Source organism: Mytilus trossulus, chromosome 2 (assembly GCF_036588685.1).
Source record: "Mytilus trossulus isolate FHL-02 chromosome 2, PNRI_Mtr1.1.1.hap1, whole genome shotgun sequence".
In the NCBI taxonomy this organism is placed as follows: Eukaryota; Metazoa; Mollusca; class Bivalvia; order Mytilida; family Mytilidae; genus Mytilus; species Mytilus trossulus.
In genome coordinates, this window is record NC_086374.1 from 99,848,705 (window position 1) to 99,875,905 (window position 27,201).

Sequence of the window (27,201 nt, forward strand, 5' to 3'; positions counted from 1 at the left end):
TAATAATTCATGATTAATTTATTAATAATTTTAACAATAATCTCAGGGTTAACTTCTCATTAACAATCTTAAATTCATAATGAATGGCTCTTTGAACAGAACAATAAAACTTATCAATAATAATAACTTTTTAACAGAATGAACAATTTTTCTCATTTGTTCATCATCTGTATGGCAACTAAGTAGTCTGTCAACAATCAAATATACTGCATCAATTTTCTGAAGTAGAATCAGTTCTATTTGTATTTGTCTCAAAGTTTTGATCTCCTTCCGATTCTTCAAGTAAAGACTTATTTCCATCTGTTTTCTGTTTATCTTGTACTATTTCAATTGTATCCATCACTGTACATGTTTCAGTAGCATGTCTAGATTTATTTCCATCTATTGTCGGTTCATCTTGTACTATTTCAATTGTTTCAATTGCTGTTTCAGAAGCTTGTCTAGATTGATCTCCCATCATCTGAATTAGTTGCTTCACAGTCATATCACTGTTTTTAGGCACAGAAATCAACATTGGACTGTTTCCCTGTCCAGGAACAGTTCCAAGAAAAACATGTGATGTTTCAGAGTTTTCTGACACAGTTGATTTAAATGGAGATGCAATAGTATTGTCTGCCCCAACAACACTTATAATTTTAGGAGAAAGGTTTCCACTTTGAAATATAGAATTGTATGTATCTATTGACTGTTCAGGAGGAGCATTAACTTGTGTCGTCTGCTCAGGATCTGATGTGACAGGTGGTAATGGCACTGTTGGAATATCCACTTCCATTGTTTGTAATGACATAGGGGGCAATGATACTGTAGGGATATCTTGGCCTGCTGTTTGAGGTGGCAATGCTACTGTAGGGATATCTTGGCCAGCTGTTTGAGGTGGTAATGCTACTATTGGAATATGTTGGCCTGATGTATGAGGCAGCAATGATACTGTAGGGACATCTTGGCCTGCTGTATGTGGTGGCCATGATAATGTGGGAATAGCTTGGCCCGCTGTATGAGGTGGCAATGATACTGTTGGTACACCTGAATTTTCTTGTCCTATTGTTTTGAACGTACTTATTCCAGACAAATTTGGCATGAAGAAAACCGGATATGGAAGTGCCCCAGTAGTAGGAGTACTACTGGGAGAGGGAGGCATAAGATACATTGGTTGAAGCACTTTGTTCGGACTAGAATTCGAAGAAGTTGCTGGTTGTTGCAGTTGTACAGTTGTAGTGCCCCCTGGGGACATCATCATGGGTACCATCATATATCCAGGTGGAGTTGGTGACATCATCATGGGTACCATCTCATACCCAGGAGGAGACACAAGACTTTTCATTGGAGATGATGTTTCAACAGTTTCAGTATTAGAAGCTTTAAATTTCTTCAGTTGCAATCTAAGAGCTTTCTTCTTTCTCATTTCAGCAAAAGCTTGAGTGATTGAAGATCCTTTTTTCTTTAATTCCATAACAGTAGTCAGTGCTTTGAGACTTCTAAGCTTCTGTCTTTTCTTATTTTTCATTGGCAGTTCAGGTATATAAATTGTGCGATCCTCTTCATAATCACTATCATCCTGTTTCTCAATAAGTCTAGCACTCTGTTTCTGACCAACCAAACTTGACCACTTCTCAACCTGCTTCTGTTTAAATGCATTCTCCTTTGCCATTCTCTCAGCTCTGATTTTTTCTTAAAAAAATAACATAAAGTTTATTTATTTAATAACATATATGGTAAAAATGCTGTAAAAATATCAACTTTTGTAGTGAGTTTTAGAGTCTAGAAAGTTGACATAACTTTTTCGAAACAAACAGTTCAATTCATACCATTCGTATTACTCACTTGTCTACCTGATTTTTGTTGTTGTTAAATCATCTAAGAATAATATTCTGCTCACAAAAGTTTAGATATGAAAGTTTAATTACTTAAATCCTCAGGAATTAAAAATGCCACTATGGATTTTGAGAGAAGTATATACACAAGGTTTACTTTTTACTTAATTAAAGAGCTTTGTTAGCTCAAATACCCCACACTCGACACTGTCACTGACAAAACAAAATTTCATCCAGTTCAAAGTTTCATAATGAGAACAGGAGTAAGCAGATAAAATTTCTTGTGAATATGCACATCTACATATCATTTCAAAGTTTCATGAAATTCTGTTGTTTGATTTCAGAAGAGTCACACTGATTAACCAACAACAGTACAATACAGTAGTACACTTAGAATGTTCAGCTCTATATTCCACATAACAATGAAGTCTTTTGTCTGAACTTGATCAATATATACTCCAGTCAGATGTCACATGAAACATATATTAGTGGTCAATATCATGATATTCAGGGGACATAAATACAGTATCTTGGAAACCCTGGACAAGGAGAATTATCATGCTATACCAATTGACAGTTTTATTAACAGAAAAGCAGTTTAACTTCGATTTAGTGTTAAAAACTCTAGATAAATCGATACCACAAGAACTTCAAACATGAAGCTAAATAAATTTACTTGAAATGCAATTCTGTAGGAAGCTGATACATTCTTACAGTAAATAACATTTCACTTTGTATTTAAATAAATAAGAAATGTAGGCCATAGAGGTCATCTATTAAACTGGGTAAACTAACTAATGTCTAGATTCATTTTTATGTTGTTTATTCAAGGAATAATTCAAATTTAGAAGACATTTTTGTGATATAGATTCTAAGGGAAATCTACGGCAAAAAGGTTTTCTTAACTTTGTAGATTTGTAAAAATCACACCAATGAAATAGGATGAAACCAATTAAAGGGTGTCCATATCTCTACACCAGTTTTTTTAAACAAGAAGATATTAACAATCTTGGTTTTACTTTATATATAATGTAAATCACCTAAGCCCTTTTCTGCTATACTTTTCATCTGCATTTGTTTAGCCATTTTTCTCTTCTCAGAAATTAGCTTTTTTCTTTCACGAGCTTTCTGTCTATAATATACAAACAACTTCCCACGCATTGATGCATATCTAAAATAGAAATAAAATATTAAAACATGTATTGTACGAATGATTATTGAATTTCTTTATAAGGCAGAAAGTCTTGACATTCATCAATCTAAATAGTAATTACCATACACAATCAGACCAAAACTCAAAATTTTGAATGTGCTGTAAATGTTTTTTGGACAGTGACTATTTTAAGAACAATTCCAATATGACATGCTTCTTTCACTTTATGAATAAACCCATGCTCTAAATCCAATAATTTTTTTTGCACATGCTTATATTGACTACTGCAATAATGAATTTTATCAAATTGGCATGCATTTAATAACTTCGTACTTTGTTTGGCCTTTTTAACTTTTTTAGATTCAAGCGTCACTGACAAGTCTTTTGTGGACGAAACGCGCGTCTTGTGTATATACTAAATTTAGTCCTGGTATCTATGATGAATTTATTTAATATATTTTTTTAACTTAAAACACTTCCAAACTCTTAAATGATGCACATGTTGTTACTAATTCATTTATTATGACTGTAATGTGTTGCATTCCAAAATTGACATATTTGACCTAGATACAAAAACCATTCATGCTGACTGTTCAAAACTCACCCCTCTGTTAAGTCACAGTGCCAGCCATTTACTTCTTTAGTAACAAAAAAGGGAGGTTCATGGAAGAGCCTATAAAATTGCCTCACCCGTATACACATCAGACATAGAAAATACCTAAATTGTACTAATCAGAATCGAGATAATTGATGCAAGCTATACTATAGCTTGCATCAATTATTTATTAAATTAAACTTGAAGTTAAAGTTTAAATTAAAATAAAAAAAGATTTAGGGAATTTCTATTGAGATACAACTAGTAGCCTCTATTCAGATTGAATGATTGATTGTTTGTGTCTGTACACCATTTTAAGCATTTTAAGCACCCTTGGCCATGTCAATAGGCAGTTTATATTGGTGCAGGAATCCAGTTTTTACTTGATTTAAGTCCACTCTGGTTAATGTTTAGATCCTTTTGTCAAATGTATGACTGATTTTTTTTTTTAAAGATTCTAGTCCATTATGTGTGTTTGACTAACTTATTATTTGTTTACCAGAACTTTTCGGTTACTAGTCCATTTTCTATAATTTTATTACTTACTTTGACTTTGGTTTAGTTTCCACCTCCATTGCAGGTTTAATATCTTCTTCTTCTTCTTCTTCTTTTTTTTCTTTCTCTTCTTCTGCTTTCAATTTTCGTTTTTTTTCTTCCTCCTCCAATTCCATAAACTCATCAAATGAAACCAATTTTTTTTCCTGTTCTTGTTTATCAAAGAAATTTTCCTCGTCAGGTTTTAACAGAGATAAGAAAGCTGGCCACATAAATAGAGCATCAAAACGTCTTTTCATTTTGATATACTCTTCTGACTGTCTGAGGTCTTTTAACAAATCTTTCCTCGGGTGCATCCAACTACCAGCTTTGTCTGGTCTGTTAGCCCTACCTGCTAATACAGCATTTACCTTCCTCGCTCCTGTTTCTACTGCACGATCCACTTTATCAACAAAGTTCAGTCTTGATTCAATATTTCTCTCATTCATAACAGGGTTCACTCTATTTTCCAATACTTGACTTTTTTCAAAGTAGAAATAGGGATTATACTTGTCCCCTGCTCTTGCCTTTAATAAGTTAGTCTGACACATCAATTCTTCATATCCACGAATTGTTGTCACAGAAGGCGGTAATACAGGAAACCTGTTTTGTCCTTGTGCTCTTGGTGCCTGTTTCAACACTATCACACGTGGTGAGGATGTAGGTACCGTCTGACCAGGCTTTAATGTGTTAGCACCAAGTAGATGAGATTGCCCCAGTTTAACAATTTGCTGGCCAGGTTTATTTTGTATAGTGTTTGCATTTGTTATCAGGGCTGTTGGAACAGGACCCGTTGTTGATTTCTGCGTATTCAGTTGAACTATTTTGGGCATTTTCATTTGTGATGTTGTTTTAATTGAAGTTGGATTAACATTGACAGTTATAATTTTTGGCTGCTGATTAGATATCACATATGAGTTAGTTGATTTTCTCTTCCTTAATGGTTTAAAGGGTGACTGAGTCTCATCTGAAGAGGTTGGGGAAGACGCACGCTTGCCTTTGTCTTGCCTTAGAACATCACGACGCGTAGTTTCTATGATGTTATTCACTATTCTACTCATACTTTCATCTGGCAATTTTTGCTCTCCTTCTTCAATGGGAGTAGCAGGTGTAAGACGTGTTTTTCTTTTTGGTCTATAAGTTTCATCGTCTTCAGTTGAACTTTTTCTTTTTGTTCCACTTCCATGTGATCCTGATTGTACTACTGGGGAAGGAGCTGGTAGTGCTTTAGGGAAACATCTTCCTAAAAGTTCATATACAGGTTTTAAAAGCCTCCTCTGTTTAGCAATAAGAGTTGGATAAGTTTCCATTGCTTTCTTCCCGTCTATTTCTAAGGCCTAAAATTTGAAAAATATTTTTTACTTTTGAATAAGTTAGCAATTTCAGCAAAACAATATGATAAAAAGTGATGGTGAATTTGATGTTCCTTTTTAAAGTAAACAAAATACCTATCTAAACAAAATACCTACATGTATCTATTCAAATTTAAGAGTAATTGCAGAGATAAATTATCTCCCTTGTATTATTTAATCAAAATCTGGGCATTTTGTCGTGAAGATAATAATACATCAAAAGTAACTGTGAACACAATTTTATTTAGGTGTCAGCTTAGTACCACCTCAGCAGAGTTTTCTCACTGTGTTGAAGACCCATTGGAGGCCTTTGACTGTTGTCTGCTCTTTGGCCGGGGTTGTTGTCTCTTTGACATAATCACCATTTATATTCTCAATATTATTTCCATCACTTTTTTGTTACACATCATAAGCAAGCAATCTGCTTTCTAATGTATGTCAACCAATTGTCACTTACATTGAAAAGTAAGGTAGATGTCACTGTACTCAACTGTACTGTGTTTTCTGGTTCAAATTTTGAAGGTTTTTTCCCATTTGGATGAACTGAAAATACAAGAGAAAGGTCTTAAAACTTTAAAAAACAGTTAACAAAAAAATAGAGATACTGTGTAGCTCTCCTTGATATAAAGATATTCATATATATTTCCAACAATGGTCACTCCTTTGTGAGGATTTATTGCTGTGAATCACTGATTACTTGTAAAAATGCAAAGTTAAATTAATGTGCTTGCAAAAATTATGCACAGGAAAACCGCCATTGAAAATCAAATTATTAATTATCAAAACCTGAAACTGTCATCTTATATGCATTAAAGAAAACATCACAATACTTTCAAAATCAACAGTAGGGCTAAGAAACATGTCTAGGCTGGATGGTCTTGTGGTACTGTTAATCTAGAAATTATTTTGTGCATTCATTTTTGCCATTTTTGAAGAGCAGACTAAAATGCAAGATTAATAATTGCAATTGCATTATTTCTTTTTTAGGAATGTAACTTTGTGGTACAAATTTCATACAGGCCCATAGACTTATACTCAAGTTATTATCAAGAAACATGAAATCTTTGTTTTTGTCCCCTAATTTTTAAAAGTTATTGTTAGAAACCAAATGTTTCAGACTTAATGACTATCATACCATTATATAATCTTAAAATTTGCATTCGTACAAAAAGCTTTCAAATACTTTTCTGAACGAGTGTGCACATGCTCTTGACTCTTTATAAAATATTATATCATGTTTATAGTTCTAAATATAAAGCTGTGCTTCAACTATTACATAAACTCAAAATGATCCCAAAAAATTAGGTCAATGTCATATAAACCAGAAGAAATATGTGTACACCTCACAATCATTCAATACACTAAATATCGTTGATCAATAGCTTATAGTTTTTAAGAAACAGACTTAATCAAGAAAACTAAACGTTGACAAATGACATGAAAATGAGGTCAAGGACAATGGACATGTGACTATCCCTAAGTCTAGCTTTCTGCAACTTAAGTTGTAGGCTTGACAAAAACTGGGCTGGTGTTTTCTAAATAAAAATTTCATAAAAACTATATTCACTCACAGAAATAAAACTTTTTAGGACGACCACAAGGCTTCCTCCATTTAGTAATATAACAATGCTTAAACTGCAATATGTCCATAATTTTCTTCTCAATTTCAGCATCAAGGCGATTTTTTCTGTCACGTCTGACAGTGACTGTTTCATTCGGTACTGGGGCTTCTTTATTGGTTGTTTCAAGCAGTTCTTTAACGGAAATTTCACATGGATTTTTCTTCTCCAAAATACGTTGGACTTTCTTCATTTGCCTCTCACTCTAAAAAAAGATACATGCATTAACAATCACATTTAACCCATTGGACATCTTTTAATTAAATAAAAACTCTCTTATTTGCTGATTTTTCATTGAAAACAAAATAAGAAGTAGAAAAAAGTTATAAACTTTTCAGAAGAACTATTTTACTTGGACTTCAAAATCAATTCAATAAAATATAATATATTGTCCCTTATATTGCAATTGGTATTCTACCACAGATGTGTATTCATTAGAAAAAGCGTATGACGTAGGAGTTAATTTGAACAGCCTAAATAGTTATCAAAGGTACCAGGATTATATAATTTAGTACGCCAGACACGCGTTTTGTCTACATAAGACTCATCAGTAAACACAGGGTTTATGCTGGTGGTTACCATTATTGCATTTTGCAAACAAATTTAAATTGTAGAGAGTCTTATAACAAGAACACTTTAGGGACTGCTGCAGAAATTTATTGATCGGAATGTTTCGGTGCCTAGGGCACCTTTATCAGGATAAAAACAGTACATAAAATCATGCTAAAGTACAAAATCGGGTTGTAAATATTTAAACATCACCGAAACATGTTGATCAATAAATTTCTGCAGTAGTCCCTAAAGTTTTTTTGTTATAAGACTCTCTACATTTTATGTTTTCTATCATAAAGACCCTGCATGCCCAAGGTATCCACTTTATGCACTCTACTGTATAACAGATTCAACAGGCGTTGGTTCACTTTTGTTTGTAATTAAATTTAAATATTGTAAAGTCATGATCACTATTTCAATTTTGTAGCATCTTTTGAAAAGTACATGTTTAGTGATTATCTATTACAATGTAGATTAAAATAAAAGATTTGAAGAATTATGAAAGACATTAATGGGTCAAACAGATTTTTTTTGTAGAAGGGAAATTTGTAAGAAAAATATATTATTTTAGTTTGCGAAAAAATTTGAAATAACGAAAAAATATATTGTTTTGTCAAAAGAGGTGGCTAAAAAGAAAATTGACCCAGGGGAAACCTGCTAAACATGTCTTTGGCAATTAGCTGACATACATTACAATTTATTCCTTTTTTTAGGATGTGTACTCAAAAGCTATGTTATAATTTTTTAAATGTTTAAGAAAATTCATAGGTGGATCCAGGGGGGGCCCTGGGGTGCCTGCCCCCCCCCCCCCCCCCCCTTTGTGTGGGAAAAATTTGGTTGATTATTTAGGGAATCATTGAAGCATGACTGGAGCAGGCCCTCTCTTAGGTCAGTCAGCGCCCCCCCCCCCCCCCCCCCCCCCCCCCCCCCCCTTAGGAAAAGTTCTGGATCCGCCACTGAAATTATCATAAAAAATCATCTTTCCAGACAAACAGTATACAGTGCCTTTGTTTATTTTAAATACTCATTATAACTACTTACCAGTGATGTGAATGGTTTGAATTCTTGGGCAGTTTTTTCCGGTAATAATACTCTCTCCTCTGGTTTGGTAACATTTAAACTTGAAAGATGTTTCTCCACTAAATTCTTCATGTGTTTTTTACGAGTCCATATATTTTTGGTCAATCTTCTTGTGTAACGATACATTAGTGGTGGTCTTGGTACAACCAAATTACCTACAAATAAAAGACTGTTTAATTTTTTTTTCTTGTTATGTAAATCTTATTTACGTTAAAGCTAATAATTCAAAAGTAATTTGATATTAGGGGAGGCAATTCAGCTACAATGCTTGTACTTTTAAAGTTCATTGGAGCTTTCTGGCTTCACAATAGTCTGAAAATGTTAGTTTGTGTACTTGATTCTCATCATTTTTGGTCCCTAAGAATTTGCAGCTGATATCAAATCTACTAAAAATTGTATAAAATCCCCAAAAGGTACCTATCTCCTCTCTTATCATTTACATATGAGGTGAATGGATCTACCTTCTCTCTTATCATTTACCTATGAAATGAACGGACCTTCCTTCTCTCTTATCATTTACCTATGAGGTGAATGGACCTACCTTCTCGCGTATCCTTTAGTTGCTTTATATAATCATATCTATATTCCACCACAGGTAACTTAGATAGTGCCTTAGATAATCTTCTGTAGTCCTCTTGATTTTGTCTATCCACCACCACTGACTGTAAATAAAAGTTCATGTATTCATGAATCGTTTTAGAAATAGTTAATGGAAGCCATTGATTTGATGGATATTTACACATGGCCTGGGTCGTGATATTCAAATTTTATCCTGAGCGTAAGGGAGGGATAAAATTAACGAATATCACGGCCCAGGTCATGTGTAAATTTGCAACAAATCTATGGCTTTCATGAATTATTTCGATTTTAATAGTACAAATATGGTCATTAAAAAACTTAAGCAAGGGTGGGAATGCTGTGTGTTGTGGTTCTTATTTACTCCCTATTAGATAAAGTTTAAACTTTAAAAATAAATCTTTAACTTGAATTGATTATTTCTTGAATGACCGCTAGAAAAAATATGTTTAATTCTTTTAAATTCTCAAACCCAATATTTACAATTTTTTAATTTACATGTTTTTCTCATAAGCTACCGTCAAATCCAAAATTAACAATTTTTTAATTTACATGTTTTTCTCATAAGCTACCGTCAAACCCAATATTAACAATTCGTAACTAAGGAGCTGCCATATTGACTCACTGAAATCAGTTAATATGCAAATAATGCAATAGAAAACAAAACCTACCTCAGAAATCTATTTTAATAAAATATTATATGAATTAAGATAGTTACAAAAAAGTTTATTTTTTTGTGACATGGACCTTTCATTGTTTTTATACTGCAACTTAAATTAGTATACTGGTAGCTTTTTAAATCTTAACATAAATATCAAACTTTTTTTCATCCCTTAATGAAATTTTTATGTATATCTCAGAGTCTGCACTAAGTATAGATATATCAAGAATTTTATCACAGTGTTGTTCACAAAGCGCAAAGCACGTCATATTAGAATTAATAATAATTTCAGAAAGTAGTATTTAAGACCAAGGTCTGATATGATTCCTAGACCAATGATGTTTGTGGTCAAGTTTGGTTAAATTTGGCACAGTAGTTTCAGAGGAAAAAGATTTTTGTAAAAGTTAACAACGACGATGGACGCCAAGACTGAAGTGATGAGAAAATCTCACTTGGCCCTTTAGGCCAGGTGAGCTTAAAATGTAGACACTAGATGTATTCCCTAAATTTGCTCTATAATAGGTAATACTGAAGGGTACATTATAACCTTACTTTATCGTTAGATTTTGTAAGTTGTCTTTTTCCAAATCTTTCTCCTTTTCCCTTTGACAATGCTTCTAGGTCGATGTAGCCAAGATCCTTTTTTGTCTTTTCCTGAAAATAATATAAGATGCAAAATAAAAGAGTTTGATAGGTCTACACTACTCTAATGAGGAGAGATTACCACTGTTTCCTTTAGTGTTCTCTCCAAAAAATAATTGAACTGCCCATGTGCTCATGATTTCATTCAATAAGTTGTTTTATGGATCTGATGGCACCGAATTTTTGCAAATTCAAATAAAAAAATACACAAATTTGACTTTAAAAATTATTTCCGTAGACCTCATATTTACCAATTAACTAAGAAAATATTAAACAGTATTTTTGATTCATGTTTCATATTCTGATTCCTATTTCTGCAATAAAAAAATCGTAAACCAGTGTACCATAAATGTGACTGGTTAGCTGTTCTTGTGCATCCTTAAAACCCTGATTTCCGTTTCGGAACCAGATGATATCTATGCAAGGTTTGTTGGGATGAAGGGGTCAATTCAGTAAATAGAAATACTTCATCAGGGACCTGGGTAATGTGCTCTTCAGATTGGTAGATAATGTTTGTAATAAATATTTTTTAATACTGTGAAAGTACTTTTAATAGTGGGGTACCAATTTTCGTGGTTTTCGTGGATGACTTTATCCATGAAACCCATGAAATTAAATGAATCCACAGTATTATTTACAATTCTAAGAGCCCTCCTTCCCTCCATATAATTATGTAGCACTGATTTGAGTACATGTCTAAGATATTGCTGATGTAAACCTTGGACACAGATTCAAATTAAAACAATCATCATTCAGCTTACATCTTGTGTTTCTAACCATCCACATTTCTCCTTCCATTCTTCTAGTTTCTTAAACCGAGAGAGAACCATATTATCAGTGCGACCTGGTAACCTTTCTGCTAATTTAGACCATGGTACTTTCCCATCTAAAATTAAATTAAGTATTAAATAGGAAGGATACTAAAGCTTCACCTGTCATTTACTCATGTTTGTGTGAGGTCACTTTTAATACGTCATTTCTATAAAAAAAAAGTGTAAAGGAATGACGTCAAATTTTGTTATAATGTGTAATGTCATGTGCATACTAGTGGAATGAAATATTGAACCAAACTCAAGATATTGACTGGGTGATTATCACAATATTTAAAACTCACATTTTAATATTAAATACAACATTTGTCCTTCTTTTAAAAACAGAAACAATAAATGCACACAAAATTTCTAAATTTACTGTTTTTTGTTTGTTTGATGTTGTTCTAAGTAAACTAGCTTTATCATGTCAGGTAGTGGAGAAAACCAGACGCATATTTTTTTTCAATGAGTTCCGATTCAACAAAACCTTGCCATAAGCAGGGTCTCAAGCTAGCTAGTTTAGAGTTGAGAGGTAACTCAGATGGTAAGTGATCCATGAATCACTTACACCATTCTTCAACAGAGGCACCATCCACCAATATGAATGCACCTTTTCTTAGAATTAATGGCAATATACATTTATAAAAAAAATAAGAATACCTGGTTTTCTAAGTTGTTCTCCTATTACTAACAACCGTTTATCTTCCTCATATGTCCAATAGTCTGGAGGTCGTAACTTAGGATCTAATGATGACTTGTACCTCTCCCTGCATTGTGGGATAGTACGACCAGGTACATATTCAGCTACCTTCTCCCATTCTTTCTCCCCATAGAGGTATACTGCACATAATAATTTCTGTAAGAAAAACCATCAAATTTTACAATAAAAACAAACAGGTGTTACCATCCGAGTCTAAAAAATGTGACAAGTCTAATAAATATAATAAAAATAATAATGGTATAGTTTTCTGATGTTTGGTTGGGTTGTTTTCTCTTTGACACATTCCTCATCTCCATTCTCAATTTTATAGATCTTTACAAAATAATTAAATGGGGAATGTGTCCATTGGACACAAATGATGCCCCTGTTTGCATGTCATATAAAGGTATACAGGGACATAATTGAAGAACCGTAAAAGTGTAGCTACTTAAATTTGTACTTGATCGGAGTATTTTTCGTAATTAATATTATGTGTAAGTTTCATAAAATTTGGTCAAGGCAAACCTAAGTTAGAAAATGGAAATGAAAATTTTATCAATTTTTCCATTTATAAAGGGGCATAACTCAAGAATGGTTTAAATGACACTACCAACATTCAAACTTGATCTGGTTTTTTGTGGTGATAGGCATTGTGAATAAGTTTCATAACATTTGGTAGCGGCAAACTAAAGTTATTAGAGAACAGAAACCAACTTTGGACAAACAGATGTATGTACATTATTATCTCTGCCTGATCTCAGGTCATTGATTACTAAATTGTTTACACCAACCGTATCTTCTTCATCAGACCACTTCCCTCGTTTAATTTCTGGGTTTGTCTGAGCCCAACGCAATGCACACTGATTTGAACTTCTGCCTTCGATAAAATATGACACTAAAAAGAAAATTAAGAGTCATAATTTAAATCCATCTCCTATTCAATTAATATGTATTTCCTTAATTAAGCTTGTGGTATGTTGACAAATTTCAAATTATTCATTAATATTTCAACAATGATGTACAGGTACTGCAATTAGTGATTTTTGTATTATCATGTGTTTTTAAAACATTTGTGTTACAGAAACATACAAGACTGACAAATTTTGTTCGGCGTTTTGCATTTGTGCCGATCTGCACTTCATTTGCGCCGATTTTTTCTTTCATTTGCGCCGATATTTTCTTTCATTTGCGCCGATTTTTTTACAGGTAAATTACAGGTGAATAGATATAAGAAGATGTGATATGAGTGACAATGAGAGAACTCTCCATCCAAGTCATGTTATTCTTCATTTAACATTATAGACCTCTTCCATTAGCCACTTGTACAAATTTATGAATTGTCAATCATAACATGTATATAACTGTTGTCATCTGCTCACAGTGGGGAGGTGGAAAAAGGCCTACAAGATACAACTCCAGACATTTTCCCTGGCCGTAACCGTAGTTCTTTAGCCTCTGTCTTTCGGACATCTGCCACATATTTATGCTCGATCTGTGTTTTGACAATAAAATCCGTGGTGACTCTGGCTTTACACAGTTTTATAGTACATTAGTAAGATATGTTGTTATATTTCAGGACACTTATCTTCCGATATGTATGGCCCTTGATGATTAAAGAATTGTCTCCTCGGCTTGTTTCAGTGTGCAATATGTCTATCATGTTACAATGAAGTTGCAGAAAAATATGAATCAAAATTATCTTAAACATAAATGAAAAACATTCAGAACCAAATTTTACCAATGTTATAGTACATGTACAAGTATTATTTTACCTGTAAATCTAATTAGGAGCAAATAAAAAATCGGCGCAAATGAAAAAATAAAATCGGCGCAAATGAAAGAATGAAAATTTTCAAAATCGGCGCAAATGTCATACGCCCATTTTGTTTTATTAGCTTACCTGTCCTAAAAGAAAGAGCCATAAAATAAGTCAAATATGGTTGAAATTAAAATATACTCCATAGACAAAAAATAAAATAAGTGACATTCAAGAGAAAGATCCAAATAAAGTTTATGAAATCAAAAAAAAAAGGAAACATATCAACAATTTTGGGATAAAGATCGAGAATGGTTAAATTATATAGTCAATCACAATGTAATGAATTATTTAACATGTGAAAAAATTTGCAGTGACAATCCTAGATAAAAAATTAGATTCTGTACTTGTCCATGAACAATCAGAACAGCACAAAAAAAATTATAGGTATAAAGGAGAGGAAAGCACCCATTGCCAAGGAATCTAAAGTAAGCATATATCATTTATATTAGTGTTTGTCAAATGAATGTAATTTTTGCAGGACCAGTTGATGAAGCTGACCAGTACACAAAAAAAACTTAAATTTGACACCTGCTAACACATAAGAAATTTAGAATAAATAAACCATTAAAAATCATTGCTATTCTACAATATTTAGGTCAAGTATCTTTGTATCAATCTCAAAGGAACTTTTCTGTCTATTTTAGGTTTCCTTCCATCAATTATTAATGTGGACATAAGCATCCTGCTATCTATTTCAGAAAATTATCTTTCATCCGACCAGATACATTTATCTATACCATATCTTTAGAATAAAAAATGTTAAAAAAATCATTTCATCCTATCCTACCCTCTGATAGATTTTTAATGGAATATTTCTAACCTTGGGTCCATGAAATTATTTTGCCAACTCTACAGCTATCTACTACATCTAATAAAATTTGATCCTCTGTCTCTGTCCAATCCCTATAAAAATATAATAAATCTCAGGTAATTTGATTAATAGATACATGTATAAGAAGAAGTGCAAATGATCCAAGTCAAAGTGATTAGTGAAAAAAATTATCATTTCCCAAAGCAAGATTTTTATTTTTTATTTTAGCAACATGATTACCTGCCTTATAATTGTATGATATGACTTTTTAATGAAAAGTAATTGGTCAAAAAAGAATATCAACAACTGATTACACTTAATGTCTTTCCAACAGTACAAAGTAACAACACAATCTATTATTAAATTTTCAGCAACTATAAAAAGTGAATCTAAAAGGATGCAAATACACAGAAGGAGGTCTATTTTGATAAGATGAAAATTAAAATCATAATGAAGTTTAGAATTAACAGAATATAAGGAGTTAAGGCTAGACCTACCAACATTATTTATGGAAGGTCTCCATCATGGGAGGTGTTAACCTGATTCTTAAAATTATACATTATATAAACTGATATAACTACTGATAAATTTAACAAATTTTTCTGGTCCCTTGGGAGTTTGAGCTATCAATGGGATAATTTAAGTCAAAGTGTCTTCTTCAGGTGAATATGACAACCTCCAAGGATTGTGTCACACACACACACCCCCTCAAGATCCATGGACTGTGACAACCACTCTCCCCTAAACCCCTTTATCAAAAAGTAAATCAATTCCTACCTTTTGGTAAATAACTCATTCAAATGCTGTTGATAATACTGAAAACATTGAAAAGGTGTTCTGTTTGTCTGAAAAAGAAGAGGGAACACAATTTTAATGAGACAACAAATATACTGTAAACCAACTAAGTTTTTGGTGCAGGATTTATTAAGTGAGTAGAAAAATAACACAAATATAAATCAGTGTGAATTTGTAGGCTTTGTACACCAAGATATTTAGAAAATAATGAGAGAAAAAAATGCTGTGAAGTTAGATAGAGAGTTTTTAAAAGTGAAATAATGTATGCATGAAAATAAGTTGGTTTACAGTATCCAAGGCATTTTAGTCTTAAATTGATAGATATTTCTTGCAGTTCTAACAAAACTTAAATGGCTTCAGTATAAAATGATTATATTTCTAGTCCTTAAATATCACTGTATTATATGTAGTATAACATGTATAAGTGTCACTAGATTATAAGTAGCAGGGACGTTTTTTTCTCTAGAAACATAAGTACAAACTGAGAGAGGTACACCTGCTTTACCTTCTGATTAACTTTATGTTGAAAGTCTTTAGAATGAAGATTTTAATGATTTAAACTATGGATATTTTCTTTTGTTGGATACTACTTTTTGTGGGTTTCTTTGGTATAGGTCAAACATGAAGTCAAATGTTCAACGAAATACAAATTTTCTATTGACTGTATGCTAACAATGGCAAAACAATGATTTTTCAAATATCCTCAAAAATGTGTGTTTTCTTTAATCCATAAAAATTGATACTTACGAAAATATATGAATCCACAGTATTCCAGATTCCATTAGACTATGAATATACATAAAAAGAACTCTTTCTCTTGGTTAAAATGACTTACCCCAAGCTCCTTAGATATAGCAATCCAATTCTTATTGTCATATTTATCCACTAGCTTTTTCAGTTTATCTTTCTCTAGTTTTCCAAAATCTTTTTTATTAATATCAGGGTTTAGAGAATTTTTCCAATACAACTCGCACTCTGTTGGATCACGTAAGTTTTTCAACTGAAAAATACATAAAATTTAATATATGCCACAAGCTAAACATATGACATGTCAACAAGAATTCTGCTGGAAAATATATAATTGTAGTTATTGTAAAACAGAGATTTAGATATACAGGGTAACCTGTGTAATCAGACATACTGATGACCAGAAATTACTGATGAATTAAGCAGGGTGTCGGAATACACAAGTTTTTTTCTGCAAGCATAGGCATATTTTGGGACATAGAAAATGTGTTGGTTAATGCAGGATGTTGGAATACTCAGATGTCAGATTAGGCAGGTTACACTGTAGTATGAAGTAAAAGCAATGTTTAATTTGTACCATCACATGCAAGAAAAATAAAAATAAATATCCTGTATGTTTTCAATCCAGACACCAGTTCGAAACAGGGATCCAGTTTGAAATGAAAACACACACCAAATGAGAAAACAGTTTAAAACAGGGAATGAGCTTGAAATGCATACAAGTTATTCACAATATGATTTCCTCCTAAAACAGCTCAGTACACATCAAGACAGAAGACAACTTATACAATTTGTTAATGTAAGTTATCTTTACTTGTGAGTAATTTGTCAGATCTACATCTTCTTTTTTTTATTATTGAATAGCTTCATTCTTAGTAGTAGTATGCTTCCAATTTATTTTTACTGCTATAAGATTTTTTTTATAACTCCTGAATTAATGAAGATTGGAAAGTCAAAACATGCCTCAAATATTTTTCCTAGTTTGCAAAATTCTTTTATCAGAGTTTTAACTAAAATCTAAAGAACCAAACAAAGAACTATACTGAAAAAATATTTTTTTTAAAAGGTACTTCAATATGTTTCTTGGAGGTTTTATCAAACTGCAAACCAAATATAAAATCATCTTTTTTTCACAGAAGCCCAGACAATTTTGATAAAATATTTCTAACCAAGGATTTTCTGAGGGACAAACAGACCAACTGATTACAAGAGCTGCTTTCTGTATTGGAGAAACAGATAAAAACCACTTATATACAGTCCCTATTCTTAGTATTATGTAAATAAATTTCAATGATAAAGCAAACTTTAAATTGATTTTATAATATACTGTGGATTCATTATTATTCGTTGTATACCAATTTTCGTGGGTTTCATTGGTATAGGTGAACCACGAATTCAAATGTTCAACGAATGTCATATTTTCAATAGGCTTTGTATACAGAGATTGACTAAACCACGAAATCAAATATCCCCGAATATGCAAGTTTTCAGCAATCCACGAAAATTGATACCCACAAAAATAAATGAATCCACAGTAGCAAGAATAATCTATTCATAGATACATACCACTGTGTTTGAAATTTTCATCCAATCAACTCTGTCTGTGTCTGCTTTCTTGATAACTTCTTCTTTGGGAAGATTCCTGTAAAAAAAAAGAACACATAAAATATGTTATATTATCGCTATATTGTGCATTTTTCCATTGATCTTTTTTTTGTGATAGTTTTTCATATCATGCTACTCGCTTGAGATTGATAATTATCGCTATAAACTAAGCAGGCATGTAGCATTGCTTATGAAATTGACAACGTCGTCATAGGTAAAATAGGGATAAACAGATTATCATTGGTCATCTCAACTCAATTGCCTTTCTCGCTTTCGAAAATCAATCTCGTTGAGATAATCAATAATAGCCTATAACTATAGTTCCAAATCTGGTCATAAATTTTAGATTAGCCTGATATTTTTTGTAAAAGTATGTTATACAACTATGTAGATCCTTTTAATCCATAAGTATATAGTATATCATAGATATTCAGAAAGTTAACAAAAATAAATCAGAGGGTAAAAGAGCTATTTACCAATGATGAAAAAGATTGCCAACAAGTCAGGGAAACAATATGTCCTATCACCCTCTTAGCTATGTTACTTAAAATTACTGTGAATTCATATTGGTATGTCGGTACCAATTTATTACTGTGAATTCATATTGGTATGTCGGATACCAATTTATTACTGTGAATTCATATTGGTATGTCGGAAACCAATTTATTACTGTGAATTCATATTGGTATGTCGGAAACCAATTTATTACTGTGAATTCATATTGGTATGTCGGAAACCAATTTATTACTGTGAATTCATATTGGTATGTCGGAAACCAATTTATTACTGTGAATTCATATTGGTATGTCGGATACCAATTTTCATGAATGCTTTAGTATAGTGGAGCCACCAATTTTTTAAATATTAAAGGAGAAACATATTTCTCTAGGCTTGTATGCAGACTTTTGTTTAACCAGTAAACTAAATGTCTACAAAAATACCATTTTTTCTATAATTCATGACCATTGTTTTTTTAGTTCATTTATTTATATACTATCAATTTATAATATAACTCTTTAAAAAGCTTGTTAGTTTGAAACAGGTTATCCAACATCCTAAACTAAAATAATGAAATTGCAACAAATACAATATCATTCTTGTTACATCAATACTTACATTATCCTATTCACTTCAGTGTCAATATCTTCTATTTTCTGTACAAACTTTTCAAATTCTTCACCATGGGCCTCCTTACTCATGTTTGACAATTTCTCATAGTATATCTCTTTTCTGTTAGTAAACAAAGATCAATGATATGAAAAAAGAAAGCTGTAAGGTTACATCAATTAATTTATTTCTTTGTCTAGCTGCACATGTTTCATACATACATTCAGGACAAAAAAGGTAAGACATGCATAATCGTTTCATAAATGATATCGGATATGTTCCTTACGTTGTTACTACAATCCCCTTCCCTTTCATGAATGTGACCTACCGAATTAGACTATTTACCGGATTTGTTATCACATTAACAACACGACAGTTGCCACATGTGGAGCAGGATCTGCTAACCCTTTGGAGCACCTGAGATCACCCCTAGTTTTTCGTGGGGTTCGTGTTGTTTATTCTTAATTTTTCTATGTTGTGTCATGTGCACTATTGTTTTTCTGTTTGTCTTTTTCATTTTTAGCCTTGGCTTTGTCAGTTTATTTTAGATTTATGAGCTTGACTGTCCCTTTGGTATCTTTCGTCCCTCTTTTTTCAGTTAACAAGAAATGGGAATTGATGTTGCTCAGTGATCTGACTATATGAAACATGCTTTACTTTTTATAAATTGTCTTTGTAATATTTTTTTATGAGTTTAATGGCAGATCCTGACATTTATTAAAAGAGGGGCTCCAACCCATGATGAAAGTGGGGGAATACTTCTACTTCTACTTGTGGTTTTAAACATTATGATACATTGAAGGGATTTTCCAACCATATGTCCCGATTCAAAGGGATTAGTCTTTTAAACTAGAGGCTCTATTAAAAGAGCCTGTGTTGTCACCTTAGTCTATGTGCATATTAAACAATAGACACAGATAAATTCATGAAAAAATTGTGTTTTGGTGATGGTGATGTGTTTTTAGATCTTTATTTACTGAACATTCTTTTGCTACAATAGTCTCTATCTATAATGAACTTGGCCAAATAATTACAGTGGAAAGTATTTTCTAAATATTTACAAAAATTGTTAAAAATTTAGTATAAAGGGCAATAACTCCTAAAGGGATCAACTGACCATTTTGTTCATGCTGATTTATTTGTAGATTTTACTTTGCTGAACATTATTGCTGTTTACAGTTTATCTCTATCTATAATAATATTCAAGATAATAACCAAAATCTGCAAGATTTTCCTAAAATTACTAATTTGGGGGCAGCACCCCAACAAAGGGCAGATAGATCTTCACCTTATAGACAATTTAACTTCTTGTCAGAATTGCTCTAAATGCTTTGGTTTCAGAGTTAAAAGCCAAAATCTACATTTTACCCCTATGTTCTATTTTTAGCCATGGCGGCCATCTTGGTTGGTTGGCCAGGTCATGCCACACAAATTTTAAACTAGATACCCCAATTATGATTTTGACCAAGTTTGGCTAAATTTGGCCCAGTAGTTTCAGAGGAGAAGATTTTAGTAAAAGTTTACAGACGACGGACAACGGATGCAGGACGCCAAGTGATGAGAAAAGCTCACTTGACCTTTTAGGTCGGGTGAGCTAAAAAGGGGGGCAATTCATTGCTAGGGACATAGAAACACAGGGTGTTGTTAGTCTGGTATTGTAAGTTCTCTCCTCTCATTAACTGTACATTTCTTGCCAGGTATTTATTAAATTTAAATCAGTAATTGTTCTAAATTTTTCAATTATCAAAAATTGAAATGTTTTAAACTTTTTTTAGTTATTTTCCTTGAACAGAACAGATAAAACATGTGCTACCCACACCAAGCTGTCAATTAAAATTTTCTTTTTAACTGTTTCTTATTTTATTGTGTTATCCCTGGGCCTTTTATAGATAACTACACAATGTCAAAGTCTGTACAGTATTCATAACCATGAGTTATGAACATACCGGCACTTGTCATTTGGTAAAAGTTGTACCTATAGTTGAAAATTGTATCATATAGATATAGGAAGATGTGGTGTGAGTGCCAATGAGACAACTCTCCATCCAAATAACAATTTAAAAATTAAACCATTATAGGTTAAAGTACGGCCTTCAACATGGAGCCTTGGCTCACACCGAACAACAAGCTATAAAGGGCCCCAAAATTACTAGTGTAAAACCATTCAAACGGGAAAACCAACGGTCTAATCTATATAAACAAAACGAGAAACGAGAAACACGTATATACTACATAAACAAACGACAACTACTGTACATCAGATTCCTGACTTAGGACAGGTGCAAACATTTGCAGCGGGATTAAACGTTTTAATGGATCCATTATTTATCATAATCTATAAGAATCTGCTATCTATTATTTACCTGTTAAGTAAATCTCTTGTTTGCTGACTCAGAGAATCTAAATACACAGCTTCCTTCATAGCAGTTTTCATGTTTTTCCTCCCTTTGAAAAGAAATAAGAAAAATTATTTTCATAATTTTTCAATATGGTACAATACTTTATACCAGTATGTGAATCCATTCCAACAGGAATTATCCACTGGTATTTCAAATATTTGGGGGTTGATTTGTTAATTATGTGAATTTAACTTTCCATTTTGCCTCATTGAACAAAAGTAATCTATACTTCCATGCACATGGAGATTTCATACAAATCATAAATGTTTAAAGTGAAGATAGAAAACATAACAATTTGTTTTAAATAAGTGTATCTGGATTTATGTTTTGCTTGCAAAGATCTGACACATGCAATGCCCATTCTTCTTTGTTCTGATAATTATATTGTCAACCAACCAAAACTCTGTCTTTAAATGTTTTAAGGCATGTATAATATTGACAATACTTAAATAAGAGGGATCATGAAAAAGTATTCACAATACTATGGATTCACTATTATTCATTGGATACCGATTTTCGCAGATTTCATGGGAACAATTAAACCATGAAATTAAATGTTCAACGAATGTCAATTTTCTCATGGCTTGTCTGCAGACTTCGGCAAAACCACGAACATGTAAGTTTTCCTCAATCCACAAAAATTGGTACCCACGAAAAAAAATGAATCCACAGTATAAAGTAGGTTGAACAGTGTTGTCAGACCCTAAGTCAACAATTAATCCATAATTCAATCAGATTAAAAACCCTAAAAATGATTTTATAGAGATAACTCTTACATGCTTGTTGTGGTCTGATATCCTGTCTTTGTTCTTCTGTTCTCCTTTTTATAAACACATCTGTGTTAGGTGGGGGAACCTGCAAATAAAAGTAAAGAATCTTATTAAATGCAAGTGTAGATATCCATATCATATAATGATATCTAGAAATTTATTTTTTACAATCTATCTTTTATATTGAAATATTGTTACATTTGTTCATCATATTAAAGTTTAAAAGATCTATAACTTGCTGACAGTGTGAGCCAAGATTCCTTGTTTCAGGCCTTACTTTGATCTATAATGGATAACTTTTACAAATTGAATCTTGGAATGAGAGTTGTCTCATTGGCTCTCATACCACATCTTCTTATATCTATAGCTAAAACCTACATGTATATAATAGCATGTAGAGCTGTCTATATATGAATAACCATTTTTTTCTGATATTAATGGTGTCAACCAATTTTAAAAATTCTTCCCTTAAATATTTTGAAGTTACACATGTATGCAATATTATGTCTCATTCTTAAGATCCTGAGAGGGTCACAGAGTAGAAGGTAAAATTTAAAGATCCTTGTAAATGAAGACAAAGGAACTGTATGACAATCAGATTGTTATGTAATTTACTAACATCTCCATATACATCAGAGAAGAATGGCCTTTGATAGCTAGTGATGGTTCTTCTTCCTGTAGTGTCAGGTACTTTTGCTCTCTTAGGATTTTCATCTAGATTTTCTTGTATGCGATCCTGTTATAACAAACAAAAACATAAACGTATGGGTCAAGCTAAATCAAGGAAAAATACAATAATAATGATGTAACTTGGCTTGTGCTTGCCATTCAACCATATTTTTTTTTAAATTTCAATCATAAGTCTTTTTAATTTCAATTATAAGTCCTCCACAATTTCATCTTATTTTAAAACTATATTTCTTAGATATTTTACAATACTTTAAAATAAGGTTTTCATAGCAATGCATTTTTTCAACCAAAACTGAAGTTATTTAATATCAAAAGACCATCATCAATTTTATCTGCATGAAACTTAAGAATATTCAAGTCTGCTACAAAATTATGCATGTCATTTCGTCAATATGTTCTCTATCAGGGCCATCTCAATATGTTCTCTATCAGGGCCATCTCAATATAAATCTGAAAACATATACTATTTACAAGGAGCAATATATTGAATTCTTGTGTGTTGTATTCTTACCTGTTAATCTCTGTTCTCTATCAGGGCCATCTCAATAGATTTAAGTGTCTAGTAAAACTTCCTGGTATGCTTTATTAGGGCCAGACATGTGTCAGGATCAAAAGGAACATTCTCATTCTTACCTGTTTATCTCTGTTCTCTATCAGGGCCATCTCAATAGATCTAAGTGTGTCAAGTAGAACTTCCTGGTATGCTTTATTCAGGGCCAGGCATGTGTCAGGATCAATAGGAACATTCTCATTCAAATTGATAACAATTTCATCACCATCTCTGTCATCATCAACAATTACAGAATCCTAACAAAAAGAAAACAAGAATGAGTCAATAGTACACAAATGCCCCACCACATTATCATTTTCTATGTTCAGTGGACCATAAAATTGGGTTCAAAACCTTAATTAAGCATTAAAATTTGATAGATATTATAATGGACACATGTGCATACTAAGTTTTAAGTTGATTGGAATTAAGCTTCATAAAAAAGTACCTTGACCAAATACATTAACCTGTACTGGGACAGATGGACGAATGAAGGAGCGAACACACAGACCAAAAAATATAATGCCCCTTTAAAAAAGTGGGCATTAAAAATTCTCTCATTCACTTCCTCATAAAAATGTAAATAAAGTATATTTAAATGCATTTTGAATTTTAAAACATCAGCGGCATTTTGCCAGTCTTAACAGTCTTACGGCAAAATGTTTCATGTAAACCTAATCATTATTGTGAATACTATATTTTTTAAGTTTTAGAAGTCTTCAACTATTTATTTTCATCAGTTTCATAAGGTATTTATATGAATGAGATCCTAGCTTATTCACATTTAATTTATTCTAATACTTCTGAAGAAAAAAGCTCATGGAAATAAATTGATTGACAGTATAGAATAGAAAAGAATATTTTTATTTCCCAAATTACAGGGCCCATAAAGGGCATAAAATCAGATACAATGAATTGATTTACATAATTGGTAACAACAACAGTAATAGCGGCATATACATTATCATATATAGTTGGAACATAAGGATAATAATTTGGTCAGAATCAAGTCAAAAACCACATATATATTGTGAACAAAAGAATAATAAAATGACATTATATGCATTTATTCTCAAATTATTTACTTGACTTAGTGTCAGTGTTCATACCTGATCTCCTTAATTCAAAACAGTCACAAATATAACAGCCCAGTTTTTCCATAAGAGTAACATTTTTTGGGTAAAAAAAAAGATAAGCATATATATAACAATTGTTTGAACTGTCTTAAGGTAGCACAATACAAAGATTTTATAACTCCAACTCCCAGGTTTTGAAATGCTGTAACTTTCTTAATAATGCTTGAAAACTTATAAAAAGGGTAGTTTTGGATAGCTAACATATTATTCTTTCAAATTAATGCAACGTTAGTATTATGTAACAGTTATGTAACCAATTATAATGTTTACTGTGTAAAAAATATTTTTCACCAAATTTCCACTTTCAAATGAAATTAGCTTCTGCATAGGTATCCCTAGAGGGTTGATTTTATTACATGTTATTCCTATGGCCATTATCTCCAAAAGGGTGTCTCAGATTTCAGATAGAATGTATATCTAACAAATTTTACAACTACTTAAACATTATCTTCTTTTATGTGGTTAGGATGTTTACACTAATTAGAGATTTATGAGAGAATGGAATACCATAGAGACAATCTGAGACACCCTTGTGAAGCCCATGATGTGTTGATTAAGATTTTGTTAAAATTTTCTGTATAGTAAAAGGGATGATAGAGCTAAATTCATTCAAGTGAACTTACCTAGATTTTGCCACTAATTACGTAATAATTAATTACATAATGATTGCATAATAAAAATATTGCATTCATTTAAAAGATTAATCTTTTATCTATCTATATATACCTCTTTTATTATTTTCTATGCATTCATAAGAAAGTTACAGCATTTCAAAGGTTAGTGATTGGAAGGGAAAAAATCTTTGTATTGTGCTACCTTAAATTAAATCGTCCCTTATATAATAATCATAGGGGTTTTCAAAGTGTAATTTTACTTCTGACAGTAAAACAAAACTTCTATATATTCAATATGTGTTACACAAGTACATGCACTGAGAAATAAACGTAAGTCTTTAAAATGGGATGTAACTGGGGCCAAAATCATTTGTTTTTTATCATGTTTATTAGATATCATGCTACATCTGTTTACTCTAATTTTATATTGTACATTGCGCTGATGCAAGTTTGATCACCAAGATTAGGCATCAATGTGTGTACAACCCTTCATTTTGTCTGTTTCATATACATATGATTATTTTGCATGTTTATTGGTTTAAATCATGATTCAGATTATGATTGATTTCACCTTTTCAAGTACTTTGATGAATACTTTTAATGAATTTTGATTCTTTAAATTTTTTTTTTTCTTAATTGAAAAAAAGAAAACTATTCAGAACAACAGTCATAGAATATTGAGAAAACTTCATACAATAAAATTATTTATTCCATATTGATAAAATATTAGTAGGTTTTTCTATATGAATGGAATTTTGAATAAATTAGCATATTCACCTGCGGAAAAAGGATATTCACCGCGCAAAACGTCATGTGCTTTTACGTGTATAATTTTGGTAAAAAAACGTTTGATGTACAATTGGTTTTGGTAAATATTTTCCATTACATTAATTTCTCTCGGAATATGGAATAAAACATTTACTGTCTTTTGTTTCGGTAAATATGTGGTTTTATTGACTTTTGAAAAACTGAATATCAGTTTTTCAAAAGTCAATAAAACCACACATTAACCTCACCAAAAGACAGTAATTGTATAGTATTCTAACTGCTGAACAAGATGTGGTAATTAATTTTAACGAATGAAATAAAATTCATCTATCAAATTATCAAAAATAATTAAACAGCAAAAAAAAAGTGAAAATTATCATTTGGTGCTAATTTAAATTGACCAACTTTGCCGAAATGACTCTCATTGGTGCTTGTCTTTTTGATAAGTGCCAAAATAACTTTTTGCTTACAAGTTGTCCATCCTGGATATATACACCTGTTCTTTTTGTTGACTTGCTTGTTGTTCTATTTTAATTTTCAAACTTAAGTTTTTTTTAATCAGATAGTTTCAATAAAGTCTAATTTCTTGATTTTTCCTACGTCATCTATGAATGCAACTTTACAACGCATCCCTTGGACTTGTATAACTTACATGGATTACAGATGCAGCTTGACTAGAAAATCCACCTGGTGTCTGTCGAAAGTCGTCTTCGCCTGTAAAAAGATATTTTAATAGACTTAAAAGAAAAGTAATAGTTCATACATTTGTGCAACTAACGAATAAATTTTGGATTTAGAAATGATTGATTAGAATAAATACAGCAAATGGGAGATAACTCTGAACAAAATGTTTTTGACCAGACATTAATTACAATTTAAAGCTAAATCGATTATTCATTTTGTAAATTAATATTCTAACAATAAATATTGCAATAGTGACATTCAAAGTATGTGACGAAAACGATTATTTTGCAACCTTCAGCATTTGAGTTGATGTCGATATGTAAAATATCGTTATCGCTATCTTCATCAGAATTGAAGTCATCATCGCCAATAACATTTTGTAGACGTTCGATATCCTCTTGAAGCTTTCTTCTCTCTGAGTCTTTGCTCAATTCTTGAGTGTTCTCCATGATTATTTGCAAAATATTATTAGTAAATCACGCTTTCATTTGCCTCCATTTTCGGGAAGTCGTTAAACTGGTTTTGTTATCGAAAGCGAAAGCGTGAAAGATAAGGAAACCAGTTTTCGCAGTAAGAAAACCAAGTTGTTGTCTCCTCCTGTTAAGAATATTCTCGGGTT

At 31.8% G+C, this 27,201-nt stretch overlaps 1 protein-coding gene across 1 annotated transcript; it reads right to left on the bottom strand.

Annotated features, from left to right (window-relative positions):
• Positions 1 to 27,119, bottom strand: LOC134708531 (uncharacterized). Its single transcript, XM_063569151.1, has 22 exons — positions 26,875 to 27,119; positions 26,551 to 26,612; positions 23,464 to 23,637; positions 22,760 to 22,876; positions 22,147 to 22,225; positions 21,335 to 21,416; positions 18,981 to 19,094; positions 17,826 to 17,901; positions 16,348 to 16,512; positions 15,495 to 15,562; positions 14,727 to 14,809; positions 12,879 to 12,982; positions 12,048 to 12,243; positions 11,337 to 11,461; positions 10,486 to 10,587; positions 9,238 to 9,358; positions 8,658 to 8,851; positions 7,017 to 7,269; positions 5,903 to 5,988; positions 4,106 to 5,430; positions 2,852 to 2,982; positions 1 to 1,668 (listed from the first exon to the last, which is right to left on the bottom strand). Exons 1-22 carry the CDS (start codon positions 27,029 to 27,031, stop codon positions 212 to 214), a joined length of 5,271 nt encoding a protein of 1,756 aa, XP_063425221.1. The 5' UTR covers positions 27,032 to 27,119; the 3' UTR covers positions 1 to 211.
• Positions 27,120 to 27,201: the final 82 nt, after the last annotated feature.